Raw genomic sequence first — 19,212 nt, forward strand, 5'->3', positions numbered from 1 at the left:
AAAAAATGATTGCTTAACATATATATATATATATATTGAACGTTTTGTTAAAAAGCCTATTACATAAAATAGAGTTAAATTGAATTAAGGAATCAGTACGGAATCCAGTGCTCGAGAACACAATTATTTACTTGTAATGAATTATTTTTTATAAATAAATTAAAAATTTAAGGATAGATTCTTTGTGGTAAACGAATTATTAAATGTTACCGGATTAAGTTACAAAAACCATTGTGTTTCAAATCTATTTAACGACTAGCTCTTTATAATTTTATTGCAATTTTAAAAATGAAAAGTTATCAAAATTATTCTGAAGTTGTTAAATAGCAATTGAGTCAAATGAACTAACACATTTTGTTTGCCAAATGCTTTAACTAAATGATAACTGAATCATTGATTTAAACTGATATAAAAATTTATTGATGATAAAATTTATTTCTTGTGTCGTTTCTTGTTTATTTTAATTTTTATAAGATTTCCTAAAACTAGTTTTTTTTTCTATAAAAGTAACGTAATTTCATAAAATTAGTTGAGTATTATGAAGTTATTTAGCTTTATGAAATTATTATTAAAAGAAGTTAAGTCTAATAAAGAGTCCAATTAGTTTAAGGAAACTAATTCCGTTTAGTAAAATATCATTAAATAAAAACAAATGATTTTAATAACCACAAACGTGCAGATCAATGTCTTAAAATTGGTTAATTTATTGAAATTCGTTTAGTATAAAAACTAGCTCCGTTTAATAAAATTAGTTTCGTTTAATAAATTAAATAAGTTTTTAAAAATTCATGTTTGACAAATGTAAAAAATATTAAATAAAACAATAAAGAATTATGCAGGCATATGTTATGAATAATGTTAATAGAATAAATAATAACAAATTAAATTTGAAAAAAGAACGTTTCCATCTATGAAACATTAACTCAACTCTAAGTTAACTCTAAAAATAGCAACTGGAAATCTAAGTTTGAAAAAAAAAACAATTAACTAATTTCTTTAAATAAAATTAGTTTCATTTAATAATAATATATGATTATTACAGCAAAAAGCACAAAGAACGATTTTATAAAACTGGTGAATTTAGTGAAATTCGTTTAATATAAAAACTAGCTGCTCTTAATTAAGTTAAATAAGGTTTTAAAGCTTCATATTTGGCAAATATAAAAAAATAATTAATTAAACAATAATGAATAATGTGGGCATATGTTATCAAATTTGAAATAAAAAGTTTCTAAGAAACATTTAACTCATTATAGCTATAATATAAGTGAACCCTAAAAATAGCAACAATAATTAATTTTTCATTGTTTTCTTTACTTTGTACTTTTTTTAATTCATCTAAGTTAGAATAAAAGTAAAGAAAACAGTAGCTCCGCTAAATTAGTTGGTCATCATAGCTTAAAAATCAATTTAACAGAGGTTTTAAATGAAAAGCACCTTCCTAATCACGAAAAAACTACCTCCTTGAAAAATTAATTGAATGCAACCTACTTTAGGTAGTATGTTTGAAAGGTTAAGTATCAAGTAACATCATGACTTGGTCATTTTAGAACTGGAGGGATGAAAAGAAAAATGTGACCTTATGACTCACTATTTTAGTTGCTCTTTAGAAGTTTTTCTTCTTCATTTTAGGATCAACAAGAGGTTTCGTTATGAGTTATAAATCAACAAAGGTAGTTTAATGCAACTCACGAAAGAAATTGGCTCATGTTTTTTTTAATTTTTTTATTTCATTTAGATTTTATGTTTTTCTTCAATAATTTTATGGTTTGTTTTTTATTTATTTTTATTAATGCTGCTGATGCACTAGCAGACATAAAGCTGCTGATGTTTTAGAAAAACTTTTTTTTATTTTTATTTTATCCCCTGTCAGCGTTAGGGACTTAGCAATACTTGCAATATTTATTTCCAAAAACTTGTAGATTTATAAAGTATAATTATAATTATGCGCTTATTTAGAAATACTATTAACTATTTACTTTAATTTTTTCTTTTGCTACTTTGATTCAATATTTATGGTATATTTTTCATTTATTTATTTTGATGGTGCTGATACATTTAACAGACATAAAATTATAGATGCTTTCTAAACTACATATTTTTTTTAAAATCTCATCCTCAGTTATTAACAGTCGATGCGCATAAAGAATGCATTTTTCTTACAATATTCATTTCTTCAATTTTGGGCATTTAAAACTTACTATTATAATTTATGAAATTCTTTTATTCATAAAAACTGTTATTAACGAATTTACTTATAATACTTTTTTATTCATAAAACACTTGTATTCTTAAAATACTTTTATTCATAAATATTTTATAATGTTATTCTCAGTGAAGAACCACATAACGGATGAGCCGTTCTTACAAGGAAATGAAAAGCCTGGTGAAATTAATGCACTGTATGTTAATAACGAATCTGATATAAAAAAAACATAATTCAGCTAAATGAAACCAAAACATGAGGAATTTACACCATTCATCGGTAATTTTGCCGTTCATATGGCCGTTGCCGTTTAAAAATTTATGGAGATGGGTATACTTCATGATATCAATATTTTGGCTAGGACGTGTACATGAGACCACTAGCTAAACAGAACTGTCTCCCGGGTCATGTATGCGAGATGCAAGAGTTTTCACTGGTAAAAAATCTCTTTTTGTAAGAGATTTTTTAACGGATCTTGAACACTTTAACTCAGCTGATTTCAAAGTACGCTGTTAGGGATGCTTCTCAGTTATGACTTGTTCAGAAGCAGTTGATAATAAAAAAACGCTATTAGAGGCGTAAGATGAAATTTTCGGGAACGGGTCTCTACGTAATTTTAATACTGATGATGTGTCCTAACTCTCTTAGAAGTTTGTCGCAAAATTTATACGACCCCAGTTATATATAATATTTTTAAACTTGTACGTTTCAACAAAAAACCAAAGATGCCATTTAAAAAAATCCTTAGCTTGAGGAGCAAAGCTAATTTCATATTTGAAATCTCCACTCCCGAATTAGGCGAGATCAAGTATCTGTATAGTATAAATGCAACTAAATTGTTTTCCAGTGTAATTAATTCAAAATAATGACTTGAATCCCTAATTTAAAGTAATTATTTCATTGCAATCAAATTAAAAATATTTTACCTGAACGATACATCAGATTATATCTTCTACAACCTGGACTCTGCAAACTAGCTATTGCTGAATCTGAGTCACTATGATATCCAGATATATCACTGCTACTTGTGTCCTCGTCTCCATCGTCTCCAAGTTCTTTCATCAATTCCAGTACTCGAGAACAACCTTTTGAAAATTTCATTAAAATTGGAGCAACAACTGCATTTGGGTTGACATCTTTTACCTCTTTTTTAAGCTGTGTGAACTGAAATATGATATCTTTATCGATTTCAACTCTTTTTCTTAAAATTTTCAATAGAAGACCCAAGGAATGATCTGTTAAAGTTGGTTCAATGACATTCAGCAGAGATTTGTTTTTAATGAGTCGCTCTTGAATTTCATCTTGTCGGAGACTTAACTGCCTTTGGTGACTTGCTTTTGTTGGTGCTGGACCATAAGAAAGAGATTTAGTGTGCTTTGACGTAAGACAATCCAACTTTTGAACAGCTATTTTATATTGGTGAATTGCTCTCTCCAGTTCAACTTTTAATGCTTCATGTAGGTTCATTAGAATTTTGTCTGATGTTCCTACAAGTCCATGTTGACCAATCCCCTCGACAGCCTTTTCCAGTGCTCTTTTTCTGCCAATCATTTGCTTTTTCAATCTTGGCTCCGATAAAACAATCATCTGAAAATGGACAAACAAAAATGTTGTTTGAAAAATGAATTGTAAAAATTGTGGAGTTACAAATTGTACAAATACCAATAAAGACAATGTGTAAATTAAAATAAATTAAGCTGCAGTGAAAGTTTCTCAAGTTGACTACTTGTTCAACAACTTGTCATTGCTTTTGTGGTTAACTTAGACTGGCATAAATAACTGACTGGTATTTATATAAATTCGTCACCAAAATATAGATCAATGCAGATAAATAATCATTAAAATGTTTTTTAAGTTTTATTTAGTTTTAAAATGAGATTAATTGCAAAATAGAATTAAAATTTGTTCGACGAACTTTTTATTAAATTGATTTGTTAAAACGAACAAATATGCATATTTGGTATTTTAGCATACTAGTAATTTAATGTAAAGAATTTCTTAATGTATCAGTACACAATAACGTATGCAGTTATTTGGCGAACCCCTCCTCAATGCAGTACTTGTAATGCTTCGCTCACAATTCATCACATTTTAATAACGTATCCATTTTTTAACCAATATCGTTTAACGTTTCTTGGGAGTTCTATTTTATGCAAGCAAGAATTTTTGGATAACAGTCATCATCCTAATATTTTTGTGTAGTTGCGTGTTTTAATACATTTACAATTTTAATACATTTTCAATTTTAATACATTTTCAATTTTAATACATTTTTAATTTTATTCACTTTTGTAAACAACTTATCATCTTCGTACCATTTTACTTACTTTGTATATTTTGGATTGTATTCATACCTTTTATCAGATTTTATTTCCCCTCCTCACATGTACTATTTTATCAGTTATGATTGTAAGACAATTAAAGTGTTGTATGCACTTTGCCTTTCGAGCTGTTTTACCGTATTGTTAGGCACAGCATGTCCTCTTTTGGATTTGTTCCACTAAATCCTACATTCAATCCAATCCCAGGCGGCTAGAAAATTTATTATTATATTTATTTGGGTATTTTGATATAATTAATTTTGTTACGCATACAAACAACGATTATTTGCCCATCACAAAATGAAAAAAAAATTTCCGAGAACTGTCAACTCACAAAGAGGCGTGGGCATTTGGTTTCAGATATTTTTTTAATATAATTTCACCAATTTAATGATATTCTAATACATAAGCTAACTGCATAAAACATTAATAATTGTTTTCTGGTCAAATTATAAAGGGTTTAGAATTCCATTCAATAATGCTATTTAACAAATTTGTTTGTTTTACCAGCCCATATGTAAAATAGAGAGGTGACCAGATTACAAGGGTTATACTCCCTTTTGTTACATTGAATAAATTAGGTTCTTGCTAATAGAGGTCAATTTAGATAGGTGGTCAGATAGCATGGGGTTTCACTGCTTATTATTATTTTATTATATTGAATAAATTAGGTTCTTGCTAATTGAGGTCAACTTAGACAGGTGGTCAAATCAGCATGTTTCACCGTTAGTTTTCTCGGTAGAGTATTAAAACTTTATTGATGGATCTTCGTCAAGTAAGGGCGATCTGAGGCTATAATGAGATTATATTTATTATTTCTTGATTTTGTGTACGACATAGATAAAAATAGTATTTTTATATGATAATTTCCTATTTGCTCCAGAAGCTAACATCTTTTCCAGTCAAGAGTTTAATTTAAAACTGTTAAAAAAAAGTGTTTCTCTCTTACCTTGAGGATGTCTCTACGCCCTCACCCTCAAAATCAGGGGGTGACAGTTCTCACTGCCTGCCCCCACTGACCTTCAGGTCAGTGTCAACAACCTCGTTAACTCACTGTGAGGGGAAATCAGGGTCTTGACAGAGTTTAATTCCGATTATCAAAAATGAAAACTTTAAAAAACAAAATTTGAAATTATAACTAAGTTATGATTAATGTTTAAAGTTTAGTTTAACTAAGAGTTATTTATAGCTTAGGAAAAGTTTATCAGTAAAATTTAAAATATATTTCCATTAATTTTTTATTTGTGTCAATTTTTCAATAAAAAGTAAAAAAAAAATACTTAAAGCAGTATATTTAGTATGTTCAATGTTAATTATTGTTTTATTTTTAAGATAAAAAAAACATGAAAAAATAAAGGTACTTATATTAGCTCAAATTTATTACAAGGTAATTATTGTTATTGTAATAACAGTAACAATAAGTAACGGAGTAAAAAAATCTCTTCATATCAGAGATATCGAAAACGAGTTTGTTGAAATTTCAAAATTTTTGACTAAAATATTTTTTTCGAATAATAAATATCACTCGATATTAAGTCGTTATTAATCATTGCTATGTGTTTCTTCTAATATACTAGGTTGTTCTAGTTGTTTGTTAGTTTTATATTTTAACTTATCTTATTAAACTTCATTTTTCCTTAAACAGTGAAAAAAAAGTTTAATTACATACATAATTTTCAAGATTATTAAGGGCAAAAATTGAATTTTAAAAATAATACACATTGAATCTGGACAAAAATTGTTCTGCTATAAAGTATGAAAAGGTTTTACATTCTCTTAAATAATGTGATTTTATGTGTCATAATCAAAAGGTAAAATTAATAAGTCGAGAAGTTTCAGAGAAATCACAATTCAAAATGACTTTTTTTAAAAATCTGTTTAACTGATTTTATTTTAACCTTTGGTTTTTCTTAATTAAAATTATCAAGTGCGGAAGTATTTGTGTTAACATGGTGTGCCCATTTATAGGCCTAATATTTTTTAAAAACACAAATTTAATCATAGATAAAATAAGTAATTCTTAAAACTTGTTTTTGCGCAATTATCTTTACAAGAAAAAATTTGTAACTGAAAAAAAATATTTTTGATTCTTAGCGTTCTCTAAAATTTTTAACGTAAAATGCAAAATATTTATAAATGATAACATTAAAGGCCCGAAACATTTCGAACGCTCATTTTTCTATACTTTTAGGTTCATATTTTTCAAATTGTGGTTGCCCACATACTTTATGAGTTATTAATTCGAAACTCTCGAAGAAAATTTAAGTTCGTTCGAAAAAGTATCCGTAGAGGAGGTAACATTTGACTGTGTCATGATTTTGGACAAAACTGTTTGTAATATTGTCTCATATTTTTTTTTTCATAACGTCGTCCTGATGACTTACATTTTGTATCCACTTCCTTTTTTAAGTGAATGGGTTTCAGTGACAGTTTTAATATCGTTGTCTCTTTACGACTTAAATTTATTAAACATATCTTTTTAGAAAAAATTTAAGAAATGATTTCTGCACAGACAAAAAAAGCATGGTCAGAACTACCAGAAAATATGACAAAATTACAGTTTTTCTGGCTCTATGGGAATATCAAAAAGCTCAGCAATTTTTCTCGAAGCGCTATGGTAATGATTTTGATAAAATTAACAATAAAAAATGATTGCTTAACATATGATAAAAATTTACAGATGTGGTAATATTTGGCAATATTATCATGATACCTGGGAGGCATAAAAACTATTTATTTGAATACATTTACTTTTCAGTTATGTATTTTTTGCTAAATATGTGGTAAAAACTTAAGTTTCAAGACCAGAATTTTCGGTAAACCTATACCGTAAAAACGGAAAAATTACCAAATGTATGGTTTAAATACTATATATTTTGGTTCTATTAACCAGAAATATGGTTTATTTATTTTTCCCAGAATTGTAATTATCATGCAGTTTGCTAATTTCAACAGATTTTTTTCTTCTCCGTCTGAAAAGTTCATGGGGCAATTTCTTAGAAATTAGTATTTTTAGAATATTTGTTTGGGATATTTGTTTGATTTATTCAAACCGAAAGAAATTAGGAGGTACTTTTAAGTATGATATCGATAGGTATTGTTGACTCAAAATGGGAGAAAATAATTAATCTCTAACAAAGGCTTTGATTACATAAAGCAATATTTTTACTGTGCTTATATTTATTTCATTCCAAGTTGGCCTTCTTATATATCAGAACTAATAAAAGAATTCCAACAGCGCATCAACCATTTTCTGCGTTTTATTACTAACAAGATTTTTAATGAAATGGTGTATTATTCTTCCTTATTTTGGAAGCATAGTATATGTGCACTTCATAAGTCTGGTATATATATTATTATAATGAAATAAGAATGAATCTTTTAAAGCGTATCATGTGCAAAATTAACATTTCTTATAATGCTGTGTTTGTCAGAACAGTTGAAAAACAAACAAACAAAATAGTTGTAAGTCAGATAAGCTTCCTGAGTTATACTTTATTAGACTTTTTATTGTTTTTTATAAATTTATGTTTTATCAACTAATACATGAACTCTCTGATTGCCGATTGGTAATTTTAATAAATAATAAAGTTTTAATGCTAGTAAACTGTAAAAAAATTACGGATCATATAAATTTATAAAGTACTGGCACTTTTGGTGAATCATCCGTAAAATTCACTGAACCGTAAAGTATTATACCGTACTTTTTACAGTAGTATCGATTTAATTAGAGTGATTTAGTGATTTTATAATAATTATTGCTGTAAAAATTACGGTATTAAATTTCTTTTCTGGTAAAAGTGAATTTTGAGGTAAAAGGTACAGGCACCCTAAGTACTGATACTTTTTACTTTGATTTTATCAGGAATTTTTTTTATAGAGTCTGATATTTAAATTAATGGGTTTGGAATAGCGTAAAGATTAGAAGAGAAGAAATTTTTAGAAGCATTTTTTTAAGAATTATACAACGATTTCCATGTAAGCAATAAGATGTTTCTGTATATAAGCTGTAATGAAGTATGTTATTATGTTTCATAGTTGTCGCTTTAGTAAATTCATGGAAAAGTAAAAATCAGAAGAATAAAAGTGAAGATATAGTAAGTTTTATCTACGCTGATGATCTATGTTTATTTCGGTTGTAAATATTTAAATATTAATTTTCAAGTAAACATTACATTCTCAAAATATAGTTCTGAAAACTCGAATTTAAAAGAAGTCTTATAATAAAAACTTGATTTCTCAGGAACTATTCGACCAATTTATTTCAAATTTTCTATTTTGTCATAAATTACATTTTTTAAAATAATGCAAAAATTTGTTTACTTTAGAGTTCAAATTTCCGTCACTATTACTAAATAAAATCTAATAAATGACTACTAAAAATTATTTTTTGCTTGGAATTATCTTTTAATAAACGAATTTTTTAAGTGTGCAAAAATTCCCTTAAAAGTGCTCGAGATATGGGGAAATACGCAAAAATTAAAATTGACATATATTTTAGGGGTAAACTTAGAACCGTTCCCTTGACTTAATTATTGGGGACCATATATTAGGGCTCAGGAATCCGACAAAAAAAAAAACTTATGTTTATTCAGAAAAAGCATGCTTTTGTGTCTTATTTCATTACTTAAAAAAAGGGATAAAAATGTTCCGATTACTTTTCACAGTAAAGTATGTTACTTAGAAATTATTTTTAAACGAGGCTACACGGAAAAAAGAATTCTGGTAAAATTATCGTACTGTATAATAAGGATACAGTGAAACCAGGCAACAACCAATCACCGTCAGTATAAAACGAAAAAGATGTAAATAGTATTGAGAATGCTTCCTACAAGAATACCATCAGTTTAACATGGGCACCAGAAGGTAAACGAAAGAGAGGCAGCCCCATGCTAACCTGAAGAAGGAAGAAGACAGGCTGAATGATCGAGCAAGTCTGAGGCGAGCTCTTGAGCAAAAAAAAAAAAATGATTGAGCTGGGGTAAGAAGATAAGGGCCTTATGTTCCCCCGGACCTAAAGTAGGACAAGTAAGTAAAGGTAATGATATTTTTGGTAAAAAACAAACAGAATTCTGCTAATAAAAACTAAAATATACTGTAGTTAAACTATTCATTTGATAACTCTATTTTCCCGTTTATATGGTAAAGGCATATATCGTAACTGTTCATCGGAAATTCTGATTTTCAAATAGTTTTTATTACTTAACATTTAGTAAAAAAATACAAAACTGAAGAATAAATTAAACTGAATAAACGGTTTTTATACCATGCTCTAAGGTATCATTATAAAATTACCAAATTTCACGCCATCTACCAAAATCATATTTAATAAAACCGTATTTTATAATTAATCTTACTAAAATCATGACCAAAACGCTTTAGTAAAAACTACTAAGCTTTTGGTGTTTCCCCAGAACCAGATTCCACCATATTCTGGTAGTTTTGACCATACTTTTTTTTCAGCGTTCTTCCTTCTAATTTTAAAGCAAAGTATTTTGACGTGAATTTGCAAGGTATAGTAGATTAAAATAATTTTTTTTTTACACCTTTGCCGAACTTACAAATTACAACAAAATATGATTTTATAATGTGTGATAAAATTTGATAAAAGTGGTGAAATTAGGTAATTTTATAATGATACCTTTGAGTACAGCATAAAAAAACATGTATTCGGCTAAATTTACTTTTCAACTTTTCATTTTTTAACTAAATGTGCGGTAACTGAGAATTATTATTTCGAAAGTCTGAATTTCCAGTAAAACGTTACCATGAGAACGGAAAAATTACCTAATGAATGTTTTAAATACCATATATTTTGGTTTTAGTAACCAGAATTATGACTTTTTTACCGGAAATGTTATGACCATACAGAACGGTAATTTTAACAGATTTTTTTTCAACGTGTGCAATGAATGTGAACAATCACGTGTATTGATGTTTAAAAAAATTTAATGAAAATAGTTGGCTAAAACTAAACTAAATGGAAATGATTTATTGTTCATTAACATTTATATAATCAAGGGCAATGAGGAGGTTCTCAAAACGATATCATTTGATATTGTGTAGTGGGGAAAATTCTAAATTTATTAAAAAAAAATGATATCAAGCCTTTTATGGAAAGGATCGTGGTTGCAGAAAACAATAATTAAAAAAATCAAATATATTTTTAACAGCTGTATAAAAGTGTAAATAATTTTATGTTAAAGGGTCTTTTTTAAAAATGATTCCAAAGCATGTATGTAAACTTATCTGTTGGTGATACTACCTTCATTTTTTATACTTCACAGCCTCATTAATCATTAAAGGACAAGTTTTAGAAATAATTAACCTAAACTTCTGTTAAAATTAGAAAACTGTTTAAAATTGATACAGCTGTTACACTCCTTTTTATCAATCTTTATTTAAAACAGTATAATATGAAGGAATGTTGATATACTCTTAAGTTCTAATAATTAAGGTAAAATCAACGTGAATAAAAGAGTTCAGCATAAAATAATAAAAATTTCATACTGACTAATTAAATGATAATTTCTGTATTTTTATTTATAATAATAAGTTTTATTTACTATGCATAAGCTGAAGTGTATAGAACTCAAGATTTCTGAAAAATAAGAAGAAAAATATTAAAATAAAATTAAGTTAAAATTTTATTTTAAAAACTTTTCTTCTTTTTTCATATATCTTTATTATATTTTTTTCTATGTTTTATCTGTATTTTTGACTTATAAATACACACCTTTTTTTTCCTACGGTTTTCACCATCGATAATGGAATTTAAATAAGGGGACTTTTTTCCAATTCAACTAATTTTTATATCTTTACATTGGTTAAGATTTTCCTAACAAAATTTTTCATAATTATAAAATAGGTTCTAACTTTAGCAGTGGCTTTTAATGAATAATTATAATGATTATTCTCGGTAAATAATATGAATAAAAGCTAATAATGAAATGTTTACTTTGATATCGCTAAAAATCGCTTTTCGCTATCGCTTTTTCGTTCTACTTACTCTTAATTGTTTTTGTTTTACAAGTTTTATGATTTTATTAAACATAAAAATTAAAAATAAAAGAGTAAATCGAGAATATTTGATACGCGTTTATTGTATGTTTCGAAAAAAAGTTGTTTTCTCATTTCACTGCATTCGTATGTAACCTCAATTGCTATAAAAAATACTCGCTCTTTTTATTATAAATGATATTTTTATAGTTATTAGTAATTATCAAGAAAAAACACCGATATTTATCGTTAGACATGGTGTTTACGATGCATCTTATTTTTAAAATTTTGTCATCACGATATTTTAAAAAATATCGTTATTTCCCGATATGTCTTGATATCTCCCAGCTCCACCATTTATAACCATCGGTTCGTCAACTAAAAGTGCGTGTTGTTATTAAACCAAATTTGATCATGCAATGCATTCCTTAAAAAAAAAAAAATTACTAAAACCAAAGACCTGCAGCTTTTATCATTAGTTATAAACGTATAAATTGCGAAAAAAAAATTTGCGAAAAGATTGAGTTAACCGCTTTTCAGGATAATTATGAAAAACTCTTTGATGAGGATTTAATCAGTATGAGGCGTACTTTTTTATTTAAGTATTTAGATGGGAAGCAATCCTTCTAATAAAGTTCATCTATAACAGGGGTTTCCAACTTACATGAGGCTGGGAGCCGCAATTAAAAACACCAGTCAAATGGCAGGCCACAACTTTATCAAAATTTCATATAGGACTCTTTTATGTTTGAAGGAACATTAAATATTGCTGTCAGATTTTTATCAAGGTTTCTTAATATTAAAAAACAAAATAACAAGCATTACAAATAATGCTTGTTGCTTATCATTTTGAATCTTCTCTTAATCAGAAACTTACTGAAAATATTTTTTTTAAAATTTAATTCTGTGATAAATTAACATTTTTTCGACTTATTAGGAATTATAGCAACAACAAAAAAATTCTCGAGCATCTGAAAAATTTTTTTTTTCCGCTCATGAGCTATTCAATGCAAGGAATTTAGATAAGACATGATATTCATTCACTCTTTCATGCCCTTTAAAATTTACAAATGTAAATAATTTCGTCCAAAATTAGTGGATTCAAAAAGTTAAATCGGAGAATTTCTTCGAGAAAATTTCTGATGCGCACATGCTAAGTTATATTCACGAAATACAAAAAAATGAAAAAGAAAAAAAAATTTAAAAAAAAGAAAAAAGGCAACATGCACGATTATTTTTGTATTCGAATAAATATTAATCATTCCATGATTTTCTTGGATGCAAAGTCTGAGAAATAATTTTTTTTACACCGTTGGTATGTTAAATTTCACAGAAACGAAAAAAATAGTTTTTTTTTCTTATTTTTAACGAGAAAAGTAAGATTTTTTACGAAAATTCTGCGCAAAAAAATGAAAATTAATATATTTTTGTTCGTGAGCCGCAAAAAGAGGCTGCGAGGGTCGGATGCGGCCTGCGGGCCGCCAGTTGGAAACCCCTGATCTGTAAAATAATTCTTTTCAATATAATTTCGCAACTAAGGCTATTTTTGTACGAACTGACCAAAATGTATCATTATCGTCATAGTTGTTGACATACAGTTCGTTTTCTCGTAATACAACACCCAAAGGCGGAACTGAGTATCATTTTTCAAGATCAATTATTAAATATGGGAGTTTTAAGAAGTAGAATTTTTCTTCGGTGAATTATCTCAAGGGTTGCTTTATTACGAGTAAATACTCAAGGTAATAATTTTATTCATAAATAAGCATTTGTAGTAAATAGAAGAAATATTTCTCTACATATAAAAGTTTTTTTTTATTGATTTTGATAATAAAGTTTGAGAAGTATTTTCGCAATCAAATTTTAAAAAATATCTATCTTACTGAATTAGGTTACAATAGCTTGGTTAGGAGAGCTGTCCAAAGTTTGAACAACTTAATGTTAATCTTAATTTTTGTGTATTACACCTCACAACGAGAATTTATTTAGTGATTTGAAAAAGTTTTACACACAATTATAAAATTTGTTTGATCAATGATAATTCCATACAAAATAAAACTTTTTGTAAATATTTATTATTTTTTGTTATTTTATTTAATGATAAAGATTTTTTATCATCATCTTAAAGAATGCGATTTTAAATGGCAAAATACAAAATTTGAGCGAAATCGGCTGGAGAGTGCCTGAGAAATTGAATTTTAAAAACATGACTTTTTTAAAATTTGATTTCTTGAGCCGTGGTGGCCCAGGTGATAGAGCGCTAGCCTCCTAATGAGGTGACAACGTTCGATACCAGCGATGGCTGCTCGATTCGAATTACGCACCCTTCTCGCACTGACCACAGTGCTGCCGTAAATATCCTCAGTGGTAGACGAATCATAGGCTAGAGTCTCCTTGTCGTCGGGCTAACCGTGGGAGGTTCTCGTGGTTTTCCTCTCCATGTAACGTAAATACGGGTTGGTTCCCTCAAAAAGTCCTCCACGAAGACAAATTTCTCCCAATACTTGATCCAGGAGATCCCTTGTCTTTTGATCGGGTTCAAAATTGCAAGACTACGGATACGAACATTGGTAATCTCAAACCCTAAATTGGGTCAGCTGTTCAACGACGGTTATAAAAAATTGAAAAAAAAAATTCGATTTCTCGGAAACTATACCAGCGATTTCACTCAAATTTTGTATTTCACTATTCAAAATCGCATTTTTTTAAATGACTTAAAAAAAATTTATAACTTACATTTCAAAAGTTTTTGTTTATCATTAAATAAAATAATGAAAAATAATAAACTTTTACAAAAAGCTATATTTTTTTTAGAATTATCTTTCGTTGAATAAATTTTAAAATTGTGTGCAAAACTTTCTCATTTCGTAAAAGAAAAGAAAAAAAATCTCGAGATATTGTGCAATACACAAAATGAAAATTAACATTAAGGGCTTCAAACTTTGGACCGCTCATCTGACCAAACTATTGGAACCATACTTCCCACATTGCGGCTACCCCTATATTTTGGGGATCAGAAATTCGAATCCGCCAAATGAAAAGGAATGTTTATTCAGAGAAAGTATGCTTTTGTGTCTAATTTCGTAACTTAAAATTTCGTCTGCTCTAATTAATTAGCATATTTGAGGTCATCCTCTCGAACCATTACGAATTAGTCCTAGAACGTGAGGATCATTAGATTAAAACGTATTCTGGATGTTCCATTTATAATTTTTTTTTGCGCACTACATAAGTTTTATGTATACAATTTTTAGATTATGCGCATCATTAGAAATATTTATTATGTAAATTTTCCGAAATATTTAAAAAAATTTCATTTCAGTGGTTTTAAAACTTTAAGCATCTCCTTCTTCTTTATGAGTACGACAGCCCTTCACAGGCCCTGGCTACCTCAACTACAGACAATTTCCTCTGTTTCCTATCCATGGAGTTTCCCCCATTAAATAAGATTAATTAAATTTGGGATTAATTATATGCAAATTAATAAAATATAAATTAACGAAATTTAATTTAATTAAATTTGAAATTACTTAAATTAAATTTCTTATTGACGCTTTCTATCCAATAAATAAAATATATAATTGATACACAGTGAAAACTTCCGAATCAAATTACTTTAAAAAAGTTCTGTCACTCAAGGTGTAAACAACAATATTTACTGCTAAATCACTCTAATTAAATAAATATTACTGTAAAAATTACAATATAAAATTTTACAGTAAAAGTTGAATTTACGATAAAATGGATTTTACAGATACTGCACTTAGGCTGCCCTTAATTTTTGTCGTAATTGAACATGAATTTTTACAGTGTACAGTGGTAAGTTAAACTATGCATTTGCATTTGTAACAAATTCAAAATATTTTTAAATTACATATCCATAAAGAGTTCCTTAACTAAATTACTTTGGTTCTAACAGAATAAGCTAAAAAAAATATTATTTTGTTTTCCAAAAACTGTTCATTTTTATACATTGAAATATACCGTTAAAGAAGCGTAAAGATAATTAGGGGTTTATTGATTTTATATTGTACTTCAAAATGATAATTTGAATTGCAATGATAAATTTTCTTGTTTTTTTATAGTTTTTATACAAAGGTGTTTGTTGTAAAAAGTAAAAAAACATTTTTTCATATAATCTGAAAAAAGTGTTGTTGAAAATGGATGTACGCAGAGCTATTTCAAAAAGCTATAAATAACAATTCGTACAAACATTGGCGAACAAAGAGCACGTATCCTTTGGGCAAAATACAAACACAAATAAAGGAATAAAGTATAACTAGAAATTATTTGTACATCGTACTTCGGTTTTTCGTTGATTGATTGTTTCGTTGACTACTTAATAAATCAAGATAAATAAAAATATATAATTTTAAACATGAATTGATGATGCTGAGTAATATTTAATCATTTTTAATTTTGAGTTACAGACAAAATTGTTTTAAAGAAATGAATATAAATATTTGCTTTGGTTGAAATAAATTTATCTTTAATTTTTTTGGATTAGAATTGATAGAAAGGAATTTATACTATAATGAAATTAAAGATGATAATAGGAAGGTGATAACATTTTTTAAAAGAAAGTTTACTTTTTTCAACGTTGCATTAAAACAAAATGCCATTTAAAGCCATAAAAAAATTTTTTTTGGAAAACTATTAACATGTAAAAAAATAATTCAATTAAAAAGAATATCTCTGAAGCATTTTACGATTCTCTGAAAATATAATGTAACGGCTTAATTGTAACGTGTTAATTGGCATTTTGTAAAACCAGTTTTAACAATGAATAAGCTTTAGAATGCATTAAAACATTAGGAAGTTTTTCAAAGTATATATTATTTCTGTCAAAGATAATTTATTCAAAACCTTAATAAATGTCTTGTTTTAACAATCGATTACAACATGTTTTTATACCTACAAATTTAAATGTTTTCAAAATGACAATTGACGTGTTTTTTTTTAAATCAAAGAAACACTTTTTTAAAAGCCCTAAGAAATGTTTTATGTTAACAGCTCATCATAACATTCTCTTAGACCTTCAAATTCATATGTATCCTAATTTCACTATTATTTTTTATCAAATAAACCCTTTTTTAAGACCTAATAATTTTCCCATGTCAACAGTCGGTCATAACATGTTATAATACCTACTAATTAAAAGTGCCACTTAACACGCTCCTTACTACCATGGTTTTCAAATAAAAAAATTAACTTACCTTTATTAACTTCTTGCAAGACAGAATTATAGGATTTGGAGCATCAACAGTAAAATCTATCAAATCCCTATGCGAGAGTAATTTAGCCATTTGCATGATGACTCTTTCAGGTCTTAAGAGTCTCATTGGGAAATTCAAACCATCAGATAGAAATACTTTAGCATATAAAGCCTCCAATATTGGTAAACTTTGAGGCAGACCTTCAACAAACTCATCCATTGGTAAATCATCAACAATTGATTTAAATATAGAAGTATGTAACCTGTTGATGAAGTTTGCGGCTTCACGGTATTGTTGATTTTCGTATAGCAGTACCACGCGCCTTACAGCAACAGTTGGACTTATATCTGATATAGTCATACTGTTGATCTTGTATCCTTTAACCCATGGAGAATTTCTCCATGTTAACTTTTGAACATTTGTTCTTGTTGAACGTTCTGGTCTTATACAGCCTCCTCCAACAACTCCTGAACCACAGCCTATAGATTGACTGGATGTCCATGGTAAAAAATATGGAGGGCCACTGTTTATTAAAGGAGGAGGAAGTTGAAACATTTCCTGGTTATGTCTTGTCACGTAGTTGTCGAATATTTGTTTTTCATTCCATTTAAGTGTCAACAAATTTGTGCAATCACGTAATTACTAGAGCGGTAATTTGATGAGAAAAGCATGTACAGCATCACGAAAATCATGGCCAATATTTTCGGTGATTTTTGAAATCGCTCGATCACAATGCACGCAACACTTCTAAAATCATTTTCTTATAAAATTAGAAAACAACTGAACAAAAACAGCTGAAACGCGGACTATTTCATGAGATGAAACAATTATCTTTATTTAAGCACACATGATAACTCTAAAGCATCAAAGTTCTTTCAAAACATCATCTTCTGGGATCATCTTGAGAGTGTAAAACACGTTTTACACCACCTGTGTCGAAAAGGATGTGAAGCCAACCTAGAAAAATTGGCCAATAAGAAGTCGTATACACTTGACGAGCGTGAAATTCCCTGATCACCAGTCCCCACTCTTCTCCTTAACTCTAATTACATCTTAATGTTCAGCCCGGCAAATTCTGGTTTCAAAAGAATGTGGCCCGAGTAATATTATCGGACAGTATGTCAGTGGTTTCAGCCAAATCGCGTTTTTCGAAAACAAGATAGTGAAGATGCTGTTTTAAGTATGATTCAAGATGAGAGTATTAACTCATCAATAACGTAAAGGGGTTGGTTGATACAGAATTCCTCAGTTAAACCGGTCGGTCCAGTCTCACTATAATAAACTTTGTAGAATATATTTTAAGAGTAAATATTTGTAGATTTTGTACATATTTACTATATTCTTTTTGTTCTATACTTTGAAATCTGTTTTTTAATTATCTTTGACTAAAAATTGATTGTTAGATTGTTTTTTGTATCACGGTGACTTCTGGTGTTTCCATGTCTGCTAATAGGGGATAGTAATCTCTGTTGTTTCTGTTAATATTTACGATACTATTTCTCACTGTTGTAAGTACAAAATGCAGTACCCAATTACAGCAAAGGCAATTATGCCAAGGACTTCGATTTTCTAATGTCATAAATAGTAAAAAGGCGTATTTTTTATGCTATTTTCAGAAATATGAAAAAAGATACTTATTTTTAGCTTCGAAGAAATTTGATATTCATTGTTAGATTTTTATATCTTTTTTTGCTTCTTGGGTTTTATTTTCATGTTGATTAAAAAGACATGATTGATTAAAAAGACATGATCATGTTGATTAAAAAGACAAGACACATTTTCAGAAATATTTAAAAAAGTTATATGATGTTTTTAGAAATATGAAATGGAAAACTGCTTATTGGGTGTTAATCTTTGGTTTATAGTATTGGATTTACTTTTAGCTTCGAAAAAAATTGTTCATTGTCAGTTAGATTTTTATGTCTTCTTTTGTTCTTATGTCTTCGGTTTCTATTTTCATGTCTGGTTACTGGTATACTATGAATACTATTTCTCGCTATTGTAAATACAAAATGCAGTACCCAGATAAGACAATTATACCTAGAGCCTTGAATTTCTAATATCTAAGCATAAATAGTACGAAGGAAGTATTTTTTATGATGTTTTCAGAAATATGAAAAATTATACATGATGTTTTTAGAAATTTGAAATTAAAATTGTTTATTAAGTACTAATCTTTCGAAAGTTTGAGCATTAAAATATTGGATTTGTTTTTAGCTTCGAAGGGATTAAGTATTATTATATCTTCTGGTATATTTTTTAATAAGTGTAATGGTTTGGCACTATTAAAAAAGCATTATTTCATGAAACATTAATGTGATGTGCTATGAAGTTACTGGTTATGATTTTGCTTAAATCTACTTTTTTAAAAATTACCTTTCGACTAAGTTAAAAGAATGTAAAAATCCTCTGCAAACAGAAATGCTTAGTAAATAGTCTATTTTTTCTCTATTATTTATATATATATATA

General features: G+C 27.9%; 1 protein-coding gene across 1 annotated transcript in view; it reads right to left on the bottom strand.

Annotated features, from left to right (window-relative positions):
- Positions 1-17,717, bottom strand: part of LOC107452634 (uncharacterized) — a 54,340-nt gene extending 36,623 nt beyond the window's left edge. The window contains exons 1-2 of the mRNA XM_016069176.3: positions 16,743-17,717; positions 3,133-3,793 (exon numbers count right to left, since the gene is read on the bottom strand). Of these exons, the coding sequence (XP_015924662.1) occupies positions 3,133-3,793; positions 16,743-17,297 (1,216 nt within the window). The 5' untranslated portion in view covers positions 17,298-17,717. The remainder of the gene's footprint in view (positions 1-3,132; positions 3,794-16,742) is intronic.
- Between the last annotated feature and the right edge of the window lie 1,495 nt (positions 17,718-19,212).

The sequence above is a fragment of the Parasteatoda tepidariorum genome, chromosome X1 (assembly GCF_043381705.1).
Source record: "Parasteatoda tepidariorum isolate YZ-2023 chromosome X1, CAS_Ptep_4.0, whole genome shotgun sequence".
NCBI classification, from domain to species: domain Eukaryota; kingdom Metazoa; phylum Arthropoda; class Arachnida; order Araneae; family Theridiidae; genus Parasteatoda; species Parasteatoda tepidariorum.